The following is an 18,194-nucleotide window of genomic DNA, read 5'->3' as shown; positions in this document are numbered from 1 at the left end:
GCAATCTGAGGCATATCCACATGTAAAGGAAAAACATCATCCATCTGTTCGCAGCAAGTTTGCAAGGAATTTTAATAAGAGATACTACTGCTAATAATGGCCAATGTTTATGATGTTTATAAAAGAAACAATAGGGAACATCTGGAAAGCTTGTAAAACTTTTTCTTATGAAATCACAGAGTAACACCTTTCCCTGAGGCTGCTTTTTGCTGACCTTGTCCTCCTACACCAGATCTGCCAGAAATTTTCTTCTTCCAGACACTGCTGTTACTGTGGCACCAGGAAACTCACATTTTGAAGCCAGAGCTATTTCTGGTTTTGTAAGTTCAGCATTCAGCACATTACAGGAGCAAAACAGATAGCCAAAACTGCAAATTTCCACCTGAAACTACAGGGATCTCTATTTCCAAGTGACAGATGTTCTACAACAGTTGGTGACAAATGGGCTAATTTAGACTGATTTAACTAAAGTTCAGCCTGCTGACAATGGGGGACTTTTTTAAATGCAGCTGAAGAAGGCATTTCTGAATGCTAGAGCTGGCTGTCGCACACAAAACTAGGGAGGCCCTGGTGTGAACTGAACAGCACGCCACGCGTGGTGCCTGCATCTCTGTGCCTCACACTGCCTTTTAGATGCTGAGACAGAAGACAATATTGCCTAGCAAATTACCAAGGGAATTAGCTGGTCTTTTAAATTTACTCTCTGAACATATGTCCACAGAAATCAAATGTCTCTGGCCCACAATCTTTGTTTCTAAGTTCTGGCATCTAAACTCTTAAATTAGGATGTATGCCTATAGTGAATTGGTCTTCTGAGATCCTGAGCTCTCCATCACTTATACAGAAAGCTTTACTGACTGTTCTGCTAAGCCAGACAAGTCCATCCAAGCTTATGCCTTCAACCCTAACTTTTAAAGGATGTCCACTGAGGGACCAGAAATAAATTGCACAGAAGCCTTTAGGGCTTTTTTTATTTAATGTATAGATTGGGGGTATGATTCAGAAATTACAGTGTAACAACTTCACTGTCCTCTTTCTGGTAAATTCTCTTGGGTTTTGTTCTCAACTGGCACATGAGAGCTGGCTCCAGGCTTCACCTTTCTGAGTATCATAATGCCTCTTCCTTGAGAAGCCATGAGTAAACATGTTAAAACCCACCAACAATCAAATCAGTTTTCTTTCTCTTTTTTTCCCTGCCTTTTCTTTTTTTTCCCTAATACTCTCCTCTCCTCTCCTCTCCTCTCCTCTCCTCTCCTCTCCTCTCCTCTCCTCTCCTCTCCTCTCCTCTCCTCTCCTCTCCTCTCCTCTCCTCTCCTCTCCTCTCCTCTCCTCTCCTCTCCTCTCCTCTCCTCTCCTCTCCTCTCCTCTCCTCTCCTCTCCTCTCCTCTCCTCTCCTCTCCTCTCCTCTCCTCTCCTCTCCTCTCCTCTCCTCTCCTCTCCTCTCCTCTCCTCTCCTCTCCTCTCCTCGCCTCTCCTCTCCTCGCCTCGCCTCTCCTCGCCTCGCCTCGCCTCGCCTCGCCTCGCCTCGCCTCGCCTCGCCTCGCCTCCCTTTGAAGAAAACTTCTAGGCATGTATCCTGATCATTGTCTTATGAGGGAACCTCATTAGAGTAAGTTCATTGATTGTATTTCTGTACTAAGGAAATAGCTACCAGCACTAGAAATTTAAGAGTTTATCTGCCCAATTAATACCAGCACTGTATCAGCCAACCAGTCCTGATGCCAGCAGCAGTATAGCATTCTTTTCTGCTGTGGAGATGGCCTTTACCTGTGAATATATCCCTGAAAGTTACTGGATTCTACTGCCTTTTACCTAAACCCAGGCTAAAACTACCTAATTGTGCTCTATTCTGTAGCTGACTTAGTTAAGTAGCTGCCACACACAGGCCACATACCCCTTCTCTCAAAAAACCCCTGATCTTTTCTCAGAGCAGTGAGGCTTCTGTCTTGTCCATTCTTGAGGCGTTATGTCTACACAGCGGTAGACACTGTGAATAGAGCACGTCTCCATCTATTAATAAAAAAAACTACTGAAACTTTGCTCACCTTGAATAATAAGTTCTTAGGAATGGTCCTTGATCCTCCAAACTGCCATAGAGTATGGAATAGGATGTGAAGTAGAGCATGACTGCATTGCAACTACTTACCCCCAAACAAACAAGCAAAATGATAAAACCACTACCACCACCACCACCATCACTACAACAACGCTGACAAAAAGGGAGTTACTTACATTGGGTAAGGATCCCCGTTAAGGCATTTTTGAAGCTCTCCTTGGCCTGCTCCATCTCCTGCTCGTGGGCCGCCTTCTCGTTCATGAGCCGGCGCACGTGGCTGTTGGCCGACTGCACCATGGAGTAGAACTGGTTTGCGGAGCGACGATTCACCTCGCCTCGCTCAATCCAGGTGAGCAGCACCGTGATGGCCTCGGAAAACTTGCTATCATCTAGAACAATCAAAGCACAGGTTTCAAATTGCAGCCATAAATATCCTGCTGAGAACACATTTTCTGCTCCGTGTCACATTAAAATCACCATAAATCCTGCTTGCAGTATATCATTTTGGGCAATTTTTGTGTCCTTTGTTCTATCAGATGTAAGAAGCCAATACAGCCATGTGAAACTACATAAATCTTCCTTCAAGACTTGTCTTCTCCTCATTTTAATAGCTTTCTCACAATAAAAAGCACCCTCTCCTCCTTCCCTGCAGCCTGAGTCTTCACTTTCACAAAGTCTCCCTTAAGCCATTCAGTGATATGGAATGACCTTACAGCAGGAGTGAGGAGACTTCTGTGGTACTGGACTCACTGAGGAAATAAAATGTGTCTGTGTCAATCTGCTCAGCTGAAAGCTCAGTCTTGGAGCTTGGGCTCAGCCATACTTCTGTCAACAGATTTCACTAACATCATGCTGTTAATTAAGGAACAATGTTGAGGCTGAACAATTCCTCCTCAAAACACTGATTAATTACAAGGAACTGCTTTGAACAGATGATGTGCCTGAATTAATTTTGCATTATTTGTTTTGCACTATTTGTTTTATGTTTTGCATTATATATTTTTTTAAAGGATTCCAGATGAATCCAGGAAAACACCTGGATCACAGCTTCTTGTTTACTATTCAGGTAACGAAAGTTGTTTTTCTCTGCAGAAAGACTGCCAAAACTGAAGGCTAGATTTTGTAGACTCCCTCCCCAGGTAATCTTCTTTCCTATGACATGGTCTCAGCTTCCTCAGAAGACTCTAAGTGCAGCATCCATTACACTTCAGGCTTCATCAGGATTAAGAGGAAACATTTCTTTTTAAGTCCCATTTAGACTGAACTGCAAGAAAATATTATTACAACAGTGTCTTCTTGTGGAACCATTTTTGTGCAATTCAATATAATTTTTCAACAGGATTTTATTCCATAAAACTTCAATCTCTCAACAACTCATTTTAAACATCTCATCTAGTCCTTTTTGGTTATATTTCTTTATATATATTTTAGATGGTATGCATACCTTTCTGCAGGAGAAGGTATACGGTTATGGTGGGAAGATGAAGTGTAGTCATAACCAACAGACACTTAAAACAAAAATTGGAAAATACTAAACCCAGCCAGCTGTGTTACAGAATACAGAAACGTGGCACTGTTTGTAAAACTCCACTTTCCATGTACAAAGAATAATGAAAAATTTGTTAAGTGACGATTTTGGCTTTTATTCTGAAACAATAATCACTTCCCTAGAAGGCGAGTAGCCTAAAATACAGAGAGGACTAGTGACATGCTCTGTTCCCAAAGCCTCTGAGGAAGAGATTTTTACATTGCCTGATCTTTAACATCTTATTAACTGAAACATGCTTTCAGCTACAGCAATAAGATTTGCTCTCCACAGCTGAATAGGCATGCTCACCCAAGATCCCTCAAGAAAAAAATTGCAAAATAACCCATAACACCCTCCCTGTGTACAATGGTGTATCTGTTGTAAAACATTAACATGGGATTCCTTATCACCACTAATTTTCGCTGGGCAGGAAGAATCAGATGGGCATCCTTTCATTTCATATTGTCCCCTTGGATTAAACTCCACTTCTGAGCTTTGCTGGATACATATGCAGCAGGAATGTATTAAGTGGCTCTGACGAGTGAGGTTGGCTGAATATAGACCCCAGAAAAGCCAAATGTAAACAAGACTCATGCAGAGCCTCTTCACTGCAAGAAAAAACAAGGATAAGGGTCTCCAAAAGACTTGGGCAAAATCTTCAGGCTGCTGAATTGCATGGGAACTGGATGTCAAAGATGCAATGCAGCTAAGAACCTATCCCTGAAACATAGTGGTTATTATAATTACACTAGAAAATAAGAATAACCTGTAATGGTTTCTGGCAATGTTAGCATGTTTCCATGCATGAGGAAAATCAGCATCACAAAAACATCCTCCTTTTTCCTTGTTTTAGTCTCTCCCCAGTACTCATTTATGTGGTGTTTTATTATAGAGTCTCTATGAAATAAAAACACCCTCCCCTCATTTTGTTTTCATCAGGCACAGTGGGTGTCTGTAAGGGATGTTCGTAAACATATCATCCTTCTGCCACTTAGATTCTACCCATTTAAAAGGACATGCTGAAAACCTGTTTTCATCATACTGTACTTCCAGGGAGCTGCAGAGGTCTGTGGGACTGTTACAGTTAATTCACAGCTCTGAAAGAGCAGGAAAAAATCCTTTCATTGGTAAACATCAGCATCTTCATTGATTACATAATTAGAAGTTACATTAAAAAATGCTAGAGGGTAATATATGCACAACAGGAGCACATTAGTTAATAAAATCTTTTCTCTACAGTTTTAAAATTTATTTCACCTTAATTTCTGACTTTTATATTCTTGAGCTCACTCAGTGACTGGTATAAGGTAACTTACCACGAAAACATTTTTTTCATCCAGAATACAGTGACTCTTTCTGAGCAAGAAGAGATTGCCTTAGAAAATCAGATTTTTATATGAGATTGTTCATTTTTAGTTAGTAGATAAATAGTAGAAGAAATGCAGCAGTGGAATCTAATTTAAACAGAGCACGAACTGCCTTATGATTGCAGCCATTCATTAAAAAAATAAAACAAAAGTCCTAATTCTGTTCAAAATTATTCCCTCATGGTAGGATGCACATAATTATACACTGTTTAAAAACACACTCTTCAAATAAATTCCTTTATATAAGACATGTTTCCATATGTAATTGTTCTTTTAAAATAAGCATGCGGCAAATTATTTCTTACTCTGAGAGCTTTTTCCTCCTCTAAGCCACAGCATTCTCTAAGCAAATGAGGTATTACCAGTCCTGTTTTTGTTGTCTGTTCAACAGTGAGATGAGCTGTGCTCCAGAAGTGCTTGCTTCCCTCACCTGGCTGCAAAGGGAGCCTGGGCTGGCCTGCTCCTGTGTCTACATCTCTGCAACAGGCACAGGTTTGGCTCGAGTAATCCCAAGCACCCCGCAGTGCCCCTGCTGCAAGCACCCACCCAGCCCCTGCACCCCGCGTGTCCCCGTAAAGGGCAGCTCTAACACAAGCTCTGACACATCGTCTCATTTGAAGATTACCCATCCATCAAGGATGGCTGGCTGGGCCTCTGTAGATAGAGATTTCCAGGTGCTCCTGGACTCACTCACGGGGCTCTAGAGATATTTCAAATTCCTCTTATATCAACTAAAGATATTTGACATTTAAATCCTAGCTCACAGCTTAGATGAAGTGAGATATAAAGAAAAGAAAATGCGTCCCTAGAGATGACCAGGAAATTGTTAATGGGAATACTTCTATGATAAAAGGGAATAATTGTTGACAAATATTTTGCATTTTTCTCCTTGTAATTTGACCATCTCTAAGCAACCCCAACTGGAATCAACATTTAATTGAAAAAGCTACGACAACAACTGTTACAAAATGGTATTCTGGGAAAAGGTGTTGGAAGCAGAGGTTTTACTTTCAGTTTATAGAGTTTCCCTGGTGTAACACAGGGCAGAATTCAGCTCAGAGTACGCTCAAATATGACTATTTATCTCTCAGTGTTAAACACCTCCATAAGGTGCTTTCACTGCTTGGGTGATGGTGTCTAAGGTCTCAGCCATTAGAAAGGATATAGACTAATCCATCACTCTGAAGCCAGGCATTCAAACATTCTTATTTCTACATTTTTACATTTGTAGATATATTGCAAATACAGCTAACTTGATATTTCTGTGTTTCGAGAATGACAGTGCATGCTGGACTTTTAGCTAGGACAAGATCAAACACTGAGCTACACATTTAGCCTTGTTACCATCTTTTCAACCCTTGTCTTTCTCAGATGTTTGAGAAGTATTTGAGATATTTCACACAACACTTGGAGCCTCTCTAAATCACAGCAAACCTTCTATGTTGTCCTCTGGGCTATGGTGTTGTCCAGAGTCAGTATACATTATCTCTTGTCCCTAATCTTGCTCCCCTAATTCATCCTCCTTGGTTGCAAGGACATGCTGAAAAGACAGACTTGTTTGTCTTTACTCCATTGACTCCACCTAGAAAGCTCCTGTGCTGTTTGCCTATGTTTTGGCATGAATTAATGTTCTAATTTGTCCTCTGGCCCTTCTGTAAGATGGGAAGTGGCAGGTATACCTTTATGCCAAGTTCTGCCCTGACCAGCAGAAACCCAATTAACAAACATCCCTTGAAGGTGGTCTTGTGAGCACTGAGCATGACTGTGCTGCAGGGCAGGCAGAGAAAGGATGAGAGTGGTGGGTCTGTCCCTCTTATTTTGCCTCTGATTAACAGCCTGTCCTCTCCAGCTGCAGCAGTGCCATGGGAAGATGTGTTCCCTGCCTCATCCCCATGCTCAGCACTACTCCTCTGCTCATGGCTACACTGCCCTCATTCTGCCTGGAGCTGCTCAGCTGCTCAGACTCCAGTTCCAGTTTGTCAAAGTGGGCCCAGTTCAGCTGTAACAGGAAGGTGGCACAGTTCTGTTCAGGATGCAAACTTCTTGATGACGTATAACCGCAGCCAGAGGAGGATCTATGGCCAAGGTTACTCTTAATCTGAGTCCTGACTCGATAATTTATTAAACTAGAACTAAGATTTCTAAGCTGCAAAGACTGAATTCAACACAAAAAAGAATAAACCTTAGGAGGTGACTGCTGTGGGTGAATCAGGTCAGAGAAAAGGTTCACTAACCTCTCTCATCAGCAGGCTCAGCCCAGCTCCCCTGTGCATCGGGAACAATTTACTTCCCAGCACACACCACTCTTGGTGCCAAAATGACAACCTATTTTTCTCTTGGCTTAAGAGCTTCTTCTGTACTGAGTGCCTGCCAGTGACCTAGAAACACAACTCTTCAGTCTACTACCCTCACCTTCTTTTTTCCTGCTCCAATCCCTTATATAATTGTGCCATGCATCACACACATCAGTCTAGTACTTTTGGGATTAATAACATTTTTAACCCAGTGGCATTGCATAACAAGTGATAATCAAAAAATACAAATTCTTACTGCCAAAGGGTTCTTTTAAAAAATGATTAATAACCACCTTAGTTTTTTTTAAAATAGACTTAACTGCATGCTGTAACAAAGAAACTTTTCCAGTTATGTAACAAATGTCTATCTGACACTAGATTTGATAAAAATACACATATATTCACTAAAAGATATATTAAAAAGTAGTTTCTCCCCCCTACATAATCAAAATCTTTCTTTCTTTCAAATTAAATCACACAATATTCTTCCAGGGGTGGGTGTTTCATGTTAGACACAGAAATCCATTATCTCCCCCTGCTGATGCCATTATTTCCAATGAAAAGTAATTATAAGGGTATTGAGTTTCCTCCTTATTTCTCAAAATCACACCACAAACTTTCAGATCAGTGAGCTGCCATTTCCCAGCTCTTAGTAACTAACTTGAGTCATTTTGCAGTGTGGCACATTTAATCCAGTGGGTTTATATTAAAACCTCAAAATCCGAATGGATACAATACAGCTGAGGTGAGGGAGGATGCTTTCAGTAATGCACTGAGCAGTGGGTGTACCTCCTGTAGGCTTTGGGAGGGAGGTGCCCAGGGAATTGTGTTAGCAGGCTGCTGATAGCTGAACCCACCTTATGCTCCTCTGCCAGCAGACAAAAGTGCCCTCGCACCGTGCCTGCTCACAGCCCCTGTGCGAGGCTCTCGGAGCCAGATGTATTGTGCCACAGCAGATGTCAGCAGCATATGGAAGAAGGAAGGAGAAAATGATAATCTGAAATCAGGAAGGGTGAGTGAACAGATTTGATGCTGAAGTGTCACAACACGTCTGTTTTAGGGCCCTGTCCTGATATACCACTAATAAAAAAACAAGTGCTGAAAAAAGGTCCTGAGTCTCAGCATTTAAACCTGGCATTCACTGGATTTGTTCATGGGATCTCACTTTGCCTCCCCTTCTGACGTAGCTCTGCACTGAATTAGATCCCTTCTGGCTGAGACTTGCCTCCCTGCACTGCACTGTTTCTGCAGTGCTCCACCAGTCTGGCTCCCAAGTGCAGGGTGATAATAAAAGCAGTGTATTTTTCTTCTTAGTGAAATACCTTATCTCCCAAGCAATTAAATGTTGTTTATATTTCAAACGATGTGCAAGAGTTGAGACTGTCAGGCTTGATGTTACCTGAGTCTTGTGCAAGGCACATCCCTGGTAAGTTCATTCTACTGTAACTGTCATCTATTTATTTAAATTTCCAATCTGTGCTCTCTTCAGGGGATAATACAGTGCCTGGCAAAGGAGCAGCTTCTCAATTTTTAAATTATATTTCTTAAAATGAAAAACTATATGAATAACATCCCCACGTTCATAAAGAAACACTATATTAAAAAAGGAGGTGAATTCCAGGGTATTGTATATAAGTCCCAGATATTTATGTCTCCTTTGCTCAAAATATTTAAAAAACAGATATTCAGATATAAAGAGATGCCTTTGTTAGGTGATAGAACTATTTAGCTACCCGCAGCAAGTAAGACAGATGTAGCATTTTAAAGGATCTTATTTGCAGGAAGTGATTTCTGAAGATGATACCATTAGCTACAGATATGCTTGAATTAAGAAAACCATAATGTTTGAAATTCTGCTTTGAAACGCAAATGTCATAAGCACAGATTAAAATGTTTTGTTCCAATGCACCTGACACAGCAGCATTCCCCTTAAAAGGTTCATCCTATCTCCAGTTGTGTCATGTTCTGGGCACCACATGACTTAACTGCTTATAAAGCACCCAGGAAAACAGATGTCAGAGCATGCAAATTTGAACTTAAATATCTACCAACACATTTCACTGTGCAGTAATAACACATCTGATTTAACACTGAGGAACTAAAATCTCAAAGACACACAGAAATGCTGCAATGAACCAGAAAAAGTGAAAGTCACTTTTTTCTAGTGTAGTTGCAGAAGACACAATATTCTGCTGGTTTTGTCAAAACAAGAACTCAGGGTCTATTTTCAAAGGCTATTTAAGAAAGTAAATAACATTTGCACTTCATAGTAAATGACCTTGGATTCCCAGAATTCACATCTGTGAATTTACTGAGGTATTTCCTCAAGGAAATACAGATTAGAAGCTGCTCATGCTCTTCATGTTGGAATGCTAGAGCCCATTTCATTCTGATAATCGAGGCTCAGGCTAATAACATGAATGGTGCAGGAAAAAAAGTCCATACTCCAACAAGGAGAGCCTTAAGGACTTACTCACTTGCAGGAGTACTGAGGATTTTAATAAAATTAAAAAAAAAAAAAAGGAAAAAAGGAAAGGGAGATACACATAAACCAACACTGTTTGCCACACACTGAATTGGAAAGTGGTGAAAAATTGAGCTGGTCCATAGTTTGAAGAGTTTCTTTGATTTCTGCAAAAATCAAGGGTTCAAATAAACTTCTTTGCAGATATGAAGGGATTCGGGGAATGGAGAGTATGTCATAAATCCTCATGTAAATGAGGCCTCACATGCAGTGCATTCCCAGGCCCAGTCACCGAAGAACTGATTCCTTTGTTCTGTGAAGCTCCACACCAGTTGAGACTACCTGGCTGAAAATTTACAATGAACTTCTGTTTCCAACTAGCACAAAAGTTCCTCTTTTCTCTCTCACATTCACTGCTGTAACAGGTGACTTCAGCACACCAGAGGAATAGGAACATCCTTACAACACTGGGGCAAGAGTTCCCAGCCAAGTCTGTTACACAACAACAACGATTTCTTAGTCATATGCGGCAGTTTGCAGAAGGTGAAAAAAAGATATTGTCACCTCTGCTACAGACTAAGTAAATCTCTAGACCACATTAGGGGAGTGGCTGATAAGCCTACTTCATCTTTGCTCACCATAAGATTTGCTTGCTCTCAGGAAGGTTATTTCCAAGGTTATTTTAACAACAAAAGTTGTTTGGATTCAGACCAAGTTATCTACATCTGTGGTTGCAAAGCAGTATCTTGGGTAGAGACGTGCTTAGTTATTTTGGCTTGGTTTTTAGCTAGTGTTGTTTTGTGAACTTCTGGAGGCACTGCAGGAGCTGAAGCCTGCATGTTGGGCACCTGCAGCTCTGTCTCATGAGCTGGCAACAGAGTTCAGGAGTCTTTTGGAGTGGGCACCACAGCAAGGTCATGGCTTTCCTTAAGAAAACAACTGCAGAGCATCTGCTGAAGAACCGATCTTTCAAGCTAAATCCTGTCCAGTGCAGATATATTGTGATCCTTCTTTACTTTAGGATGAATTGTCCAGGTTTTTGCAGCAGTGCAAATGTGGTGATAATGCAGAGACCTGAGATTTTAACTCCAAGTTTTACATATTTCTGTGAGTGTCTGTGTATATGTGTATGTCTATGTCTGTCTCTCTCTGTCTCTGCCTCTCTCTCTCTCTCTCTCTATTCTGCTATTTTCACTGAAGTTCACATTTAAATTGTGAATGGCTGGACTCAATCTTAGAGGTCTTTTCCAACCTTAATGATTGCATGATTCTATTACATGAACTGCCTTTCGCCAGAGTTGAAGAATTTTCTTTATTTTTGCTTTACTCCATTTTTTTAGGGTGTCACAAAAAGCCCACGTGGTGATTCCATGCTGCCCAAGGGAGCCCATAAAGTTTAACGTGACTGTTTTACAGATACTGGCAGTGATGCCATAGGAAAGGTAAAGTAGACCTGTACAGCTACTGAAGCCCAGCTCTGCTTTATTTACTACCCGGAACAGGGTACAACTCATGCCCACTGAGAAGAGAAGTGTCTTTTGTGCATTCTCCACCCTTAACTACCTGTACAGATACAAGGTAGTTAAGTCTTTAATCTCACAACAAGGCAACTGTTAATTAGCAGAACTTTTAAAATTGCAATATATTCTTTTGCTGGATTTTAATGATTTTTTCAACCAATAAAAAATACACTTACCTCTTTTTTTTTTTTTTTTTTTTTTTTTTTTTTTTTTTTTTAATGATGTACACTGTTGAAAGTTTATTTCCGGAGAAACAGTTATGCACATAGTGTTGGTCTATATTGTGCTAAAAAAAAATTATATTAAACTTGAGCATATACATCAAGCTCTGGTTAAATTTCCCTTAGGAGAACCAAATACATAAATGCTTGAAGTAGATTTTAATTAAGTATGGAAACTTCCCATAATGAAAAGAAAAGTCCTTCTAAATATAGTCATCTTAAACATCTTGCAAAAACCCACATTCAGTTGCCCCAAGCAATGACTAGCCATATGGAAGAAATTGTCCAGACTTCTTGCATTTTCTGGTTTAGTTCAGGAAACCCATAGGCCTTACTACATAAAGAAAAAACTTCCCTACAAAAGATTAACTCCTAAAATATTCAACTAAAACCAGATGATCTAAAACTGGACTGGAAGCTAGGTATAAATTAAAATTTCTTATATTAGGGCCTCTTTTCTCCTGGTCTATCAGTCATTTGGGTTATTTTACCAATCTATCAGGTAGATTAATGAATTATTTTATGGAGAAGTGTATCTGGTGGGGATGGGAGTCAGCCAAACTAGTAACTGATTGAGTTAGTGGGGACAACTAACAGCAACCAATGCAGTACTCAGAGAGACAGCAGGGTGCATCTCTGCTCCACGCTCCAAGGATGAAACACTTTGCACTGTCCTTCTTCGGCTCCCCAAACAAGTTTCATAGTTAGAACAGAGACCAGTGTGATGACAGCTAGATAGTCTAAGCCTAATCCAGATAGTTCTGAAATAGTGGCAAGAATCACAGCTTCTTGTGACCTGGCACACAGTTAAGCAATGTGCTTGGCCATCATGGGGGAAAAGAATGCCAAACACAACTGCTAAACACATGATGAAAATAAATACAACTCTAAACAGTGTGAAGAGTTGTTTGCTAGATATTACTTTTAAATTTTGTTACCATGAATAACTTTATTTCTTTCCTTCTTACTGTTTATGTTAGCCATTAAAATAAAATGAATCCTCAAAGTGCACCCTTGAAAAATATTAACTCAGTAAATGTACCTAGAAAAAAACAAACAAGGAAGCAAACACATATCAAAAGATGACACTATCCTGCACAAACAATTCTAACCCTGAAGAGGGAGTGAAGGAATGGACGGCGTGTGTCAGAGATAAGTTGTGTCAGCTCATGAGGGCAATTTGAATGTCAGGGACAGTCAAATATAAGTGATGGACTAACCTACATGTTGAGGATTAAAGTAATTTTAATAATAAGGCCTTTCATATGAAGAAGGATACTTGCAATGGGTTGTCTTACTGTAAGAGTATTTCCAAGAGATATGATGGCAGCTACTTAAAAGAAAAAGAAACCATCTGCAGCATTTTGAAGGCTGCGTTTTAGCTGTTAAAGCACAGGTAGATAGACAGGTGTAATGCGTTTTCAGCAGGTAGGTGAGTATCATTACCATTGGCATAGAAATGGCAAAGAAAGTCATTTCAGTGGGGGGAAAGCTAACAGGGCAAGTAATGAAACACATCAGAGAGAAACTAGCTTCACTGCTCTGGCCTCTGCACGGCTCCTGCTTTTAAGAAATAATAAACTCAGAAGTAGCAAATGCTGCTTACCTTTCAATTTTTCAGCCAGCAAAGCAGCTTCGTGTTCAGAATAATGCATTATTGCCGGAGGTGAAGGAGGGCGCAGTCTGTCTTCTTCCATTTTGCGTCTGTGGCGTTCTTCTCTGGCCAGCATTCTTTGTTTGCATTCCCATTCATAAAAGTCATCTCTTGCCTGAGCAAAATCTACATGAAGGCGACCTGAATCCTTTTTGTCTGTGCTAGATCCTAATCTCATGCGGTAACCTGAAATCAACAAGTAGAACTAACTGTTGCAGGATTTATTTCCTTAAATTTCTCTTCATTTTTTTCCACCCTTTTCAAATGCAGCCAGGTAAAAACGTACATTAACAGATCCCCATATATCTATGCCATATCTATCAATCACCTTGTTTTTCACAAGAAGATAAACATTCATCCACTCATTTTTCTTTATAATTTCCTGTACCACCTGTCACCTAGTAGATGAACTGAAAATCAACCCTAAGGTACAGAACCTACATTTCTGTTTAGAAGTCTCTCAAAATACATAATTTTTCCACTTGATGTTCCCAACTTTTAAAAGCACAAAAGTCAGACAAACAAAAAACAATTACTTAAAATGCATCTGTTTTAGTCTGAATGGGGAGTCCTTCTTCCCCTGATCTTGCTGAGATCATGTTCGGTCTATTTTTTTTCTCCACCCTGCCAAAGGAATTGGAAGTATGGGGAAAAGCCGAATTTTCTAAAATAGGTGAACGTGAAAATTGTGCTACATAAATTCCCATGCCACAAAGAGGATGGTTCCATAACTAGAGTGATGCTAGATCTCAAATTCTGAGACTTCACAATTGGAACCACTATTTTCAAATTCCCCAGTGAAAATAATCTAGCAGCAAATATAAATCACCTACAAATTACTTGAGTTCATAATTCCTTAAAGTAATTTCTAAAGTAGGGACAGATTTATTAGGCATTTGCAAGATTCCTTTCAGAACAAACAATGAAATGAAAATATTCTAAAGTTAGCACACTGCAAAGTGTTTAAGAACTATGCAGCAGTACAAAAGGGCCCTGTTATGAACTAAACCCCTTGACTACTGTCAGAGGTCAAAAAAAAATCATGCCAAAGCTATAAGAGGAGCTTTTTGTGCCTGTATTTGGGCACCTGTCTTTTTTCCAAGTTTTGTTTCTGAGGCACAAATATATCACAGAGCAGTTCGTCTAACTTTTAACAACTCAGAGAAAGTGTGAGAAAGTACTATGTAGAAAGCTTCAAACAGAGCCTTCAGATGTGGGCAAAATGTGGGTAAAAATCAGTCTACACAGGATAGCTCTAATTTCTCATGCCAACACGCAACAGCCCAGCAGAGATTTCCCAAATGATGGGATGCTGTAGAGATGAACTCTGTGCTGAGCTGGCACACAGGAAGCTCTTCAGAAATGCACACTACTGCAACCACTGCATAATAACTCCAGGGAGAGAAAACTTCTATTCAAAATGTCAGGAAAAATGGTGTTTGCTGTTTTTGATCTGCAATCCAAGAGAACCTACTTTCCAGTCTTGTGGTTTGCCTGTGGTTTTGAGAGCTTTAGCACCTCACCACCACAGTCAAAACTCAGTTCTGAGCTCCCTCCAGGAACAGCAAAGCTAAGAATTGTGTAGTGGATTAAGCACATCCTTCTAGAAATGCGTGTCTAGGCATACTCTGTTTTACTGCTGGAAAAACATCCTGCTGTATGAATAAAAGGGATTGTCTGTACTACAGCACACGTGAGACAATAACTTCAAAGATGTTAAATATCCATATATGCAGTGATCTTTCAAATAAAAAATAATCTTGGGTGCCTTTTCATTTGGCATTTTCATTTCAAACATCTTGTGGAGTTCAGCTAAGGAGTCTGCAGGTGAGGAAAAGATGTGACTTTCATTGTCCAGCAAGGAGCCCAAACCCAGATAAAAAACATGAGCTAAATGTTTTAGAGGTCCTTCAAAACCAGAAGGCATAAAAAACTGCTTCATCAAGGAATGGTTTTGGTAGGTACCAACGGAACCTACCAAATCTGGTCTCAAAGTTTCAGGGGCTTGGGGTGAAGTAAAACTGGATCTTGTAGGAGTGGCAAAGGAGGGGACTGTTTATTATTTTAAATTTCTCTTGGCTTTGCTTTCTCCAGCTTAGAGAAGTAAACACCACTCTTTTCCCTCAAAAGCTTTTTGTGGCCATATAAGTAGCTCTACTCCCAAGGTGTTGAAGGGAAGAGTTACAGATACTCCCCCGTGCAGTGTGACATAACAGAAGAAGAGCGTGGGTGACCTTTCAGAACCGGGCTCTGAACTAATGAGGGTGTAATTATATGGTGTTATCCACAGAGGTGTAGGCACAAAGGAGGCAGCCAAAAGGGGTCAGTGGTGCAGCTACCCTGATAACTGTGACAAATGTTAGCCCCCTGCTCCCCGCCAGTTTGGCGTGCCAGCTGCATTCCTCACACAGTGGTTGCTCTGTGCCAGAACAGCACTATCAGCAATGCAAAGGACACTGCCAAGGTGCCAGGTCTCGTGAACCTAAAATTAGATCTCCCAGCTGGGCTGCACTTTCCAGGAAGACTCAATCTCTCTTCCTCTTCCCCTGCTGTCTTTCACCACCATTGGCAGGAGCACAATGGTTATGGGCAGAGACAGAAATACAGCACTGCAGTAGGCAAACTCTTGTGGACTTCAAGGGCCCTCACATAAGCTGAATAAGGAACTAATGAAAAGAACTATGCATCTATAGGTTTTGTGTGCACTGGCAAAGCTGTGTTATAATATAGTGGCCCTCATTTTTGAAGCAAATGGGAAAAAAACCTGAACAGTGTACATTGCAGTAGCACTGGACAAATGGTCCCCTTTGGGAAACCAGTTTGTGTCTTCAAATTAACAGATTTTTTGAAATTTACCATGAACTACACTAAAAAAAAGTGACTGCTCATTTAACTCTAAAGACTGAAGGTGGTCAGCCAGCCAGGTGATTTCCACCAGCACAGAAACTTGGAATAACTTAGCTAAGATGGGACCTTGGATATCACCTAGTCCAGAGCAGGGTTAGCTTCCAAGTGAGATCAGAATGCTCATAGTTTAGCATCTTTCCCTTAACAAAAACAACAAATGCCTTTAGGATGGCTTCTTGCACCCTCATATATTAGGCTTTGGAGACACTCCAGGACCAGTGGCCTGGCTGGTGAAGAACAGACTCCTTGATGTGTTGATAACCAGAAGGACTCGGCATGCAAAACTGGCAGGCTCTATTTTGTACATGAGATACATTTCCATCTGTGCTGGAAAATTTTGAGCCCCAAGGCAGCTGGGAGGCTTGGTTTTTTTCAATACTATGTCTCCCTATTGATATTTGAGGGTGTTTGAATGTATGAGAGAAACACCTGGCACTGCCTCCCCTCCATGCATGGGCAATGAATTTTTTTTTCCCCATCTCTTTGCTCAGAGCTGCAGCTAGCATTAACTTTCTGCCTGGCTTGTCATTTTTAATTTCACGTTTGCACACAATGGAAGAGGAAAAGACTTTGGGAACTTGCCAAGATCCTCACTTTAAAGGAGCAGAAACAGGAAAATTTAATGAAGGTGCTAAATAAAAATCAAACAGTATTTTCATATCACAAGTCCAGTGCAAACTCCATGGCTTGACTTACCTTTGAGTGTTGCCATACTGAGGACCAGCCAATAGCTGAGGGCTAACTGGGGATCTAGATCAGAGTGTTAAGTTCAGAGAGAACTTAAAATAAAACAAGGAAACTGTACTGAAAGGAAATCCACAGGGAGAAATACCAGCACAGGAAAAATGCATACATAGGCTTTTGGGGTATAAACAGGTCTGTCTCCAGACACCTGTTTGTCCAGTATATTCAAGTCTGGGGCCATCAATATTTGCAGGAGTTACTGAATTATCAGCCAAAAGAGTAAAGTACATACAGTTTTGAGAAAGCTTTCTCATGGGCTGGTATGATGATTTTAGAAAGTCTTTTCCTTGGGGGATCAAAATATATCTATAAGGGTTAAATGAAACCTAGCCTTCCTCAAGTCAACATTTTTATCATAGTCTTCTACCCATCTTCCAGACTCCCTTTTCATACACATTTACTTGGGAGTACAAAGGAAAAAATACCCAGTGATTAAACTGCTTGATGGATTTTGTAATCACTTGCTCTATTCTGATGATAAGCATGGGATAAATGCAAAACTTGATGAGATTAGATGGGGTAGACAGATAAAACTGATTAGGTAGACAAAATTATCATTATACCAGAAATATCAAAGGCATGACTTTCCCCTAATATAACACACAGACTATATTTGTACATCTCTTTTGTCTCTTACAGGGAAAATAAAATGCCTTAAAATATGCTTTGTTCACACCATTTCAGAATATATTATGTTTGAGAATGGAATAAAGACTGGTAAACCCCACCCCTGATATTTCAGTACAAGGAAAACATGCTCCTGCCTAGTGCCAGACCTCCCTGGTTGTGGTGGGGCACGGTCAGTGCTCCATGTTTGATCTGCAGAGTTCAGCACCCCTGGTAAAAAGAAGTGGAGCTTGGCTACAATGTGCTCCTGCATTTCTTTCTCATGCCTGTCAGTTCCACTGGTTCTCTCCCTCATCTGGTTGGAGACAATAGGTGCAACACTTTGTAAGAATGAGAAGGTGTGGTGGAAAAAACGGATGGGAAGGGAGGCTGCAGAGCAGATGTAAGAGGAAGCACAGATAGCAGCGTGACTGTGACAAAAGGAAACTGAAGAAGGAAGGATGGATCAGGAACTTGGAAGTAAATTTGCAGAAAATTCAGAACGAGGAAGAATGAGGAAGGGAATCTTTCACCTCTGCTTCTACTCACATTCTGTCTTCTTAGTGAGCACTTTGGTATATTATGAATGAGGACACACGACAGCACACAGAATTTCCTACCTCTATGGTTCTTCAGGATTTAAGGCAAATGAAATGAAAAGAAAACCTGACTTGGAGTGAAGTAAAGGGTGCAGCCAACTGCTGAGAAGCAGGAAACTGAGCTAGAGGAACACTGGTTCTGGCCCAGGGTGGCAGCTGGAACATTTTTCAGCTTTTCCTTGCTCTCTTTTTTTGCCACTGTTTTGTTTATCATAATATAGTAAAACCAGTTCC

At 40.6% G+C, this 18,194-nt stretch overlaps 1 protein-coding gene across 5 annotated transcripts in view; it reads right to left on the bottom strand.

The window, feature by feature from the left end:
* Positions 1 to 18,194, bottom strand: part of ENOX1 (ecto-NOX disulfide-thiol exchanger 1) — a 360,099-nt gene that overhangs the window by 78,044 nt on the left and 263,861 nt on the right. For all 5 annotated transcript variants that reach the window (XM_063392151.1, XM_063392147.1, XM_063392150.1 and 2 more), the window contains 2 exons: positions 13,057 to 13,290; positions 2,233 to 2,445 (listed from right to left, as the gene is read on the bottom strand). In XM_063392151.1, coding sequence (XP_063248221.1) covers positions 2,233 to 2,445; positions 13,057 to 13,290 — 447 coding nt within the window. The remainder of the gene's footprint in view (positions 1 to 2,232; positions 2,446 to 13,056; positions 13,291 to 18,194) is intronic.

The sequence above is a fragment of the Prinia subflava genome, chromosome 3 (genome assembly GCF_021018805.1).
Source record: "Prinia subflava isolate CZ2003 ecotype Zambia chromosome 3, Cam_Psub_1.2, whole genome shotgun sequence".
Lineage (NCBI taxonomy): Eukaryota > Metazoa > Chordata > Aves > Passeriformes > Cisticolidae > Prinia > Prinia subflava.
The sequence above is the reverse complement of the archived record's forward strand: the minus strand, read 5'-3'. Positions and strand labels throughout refer to the sequence as shown.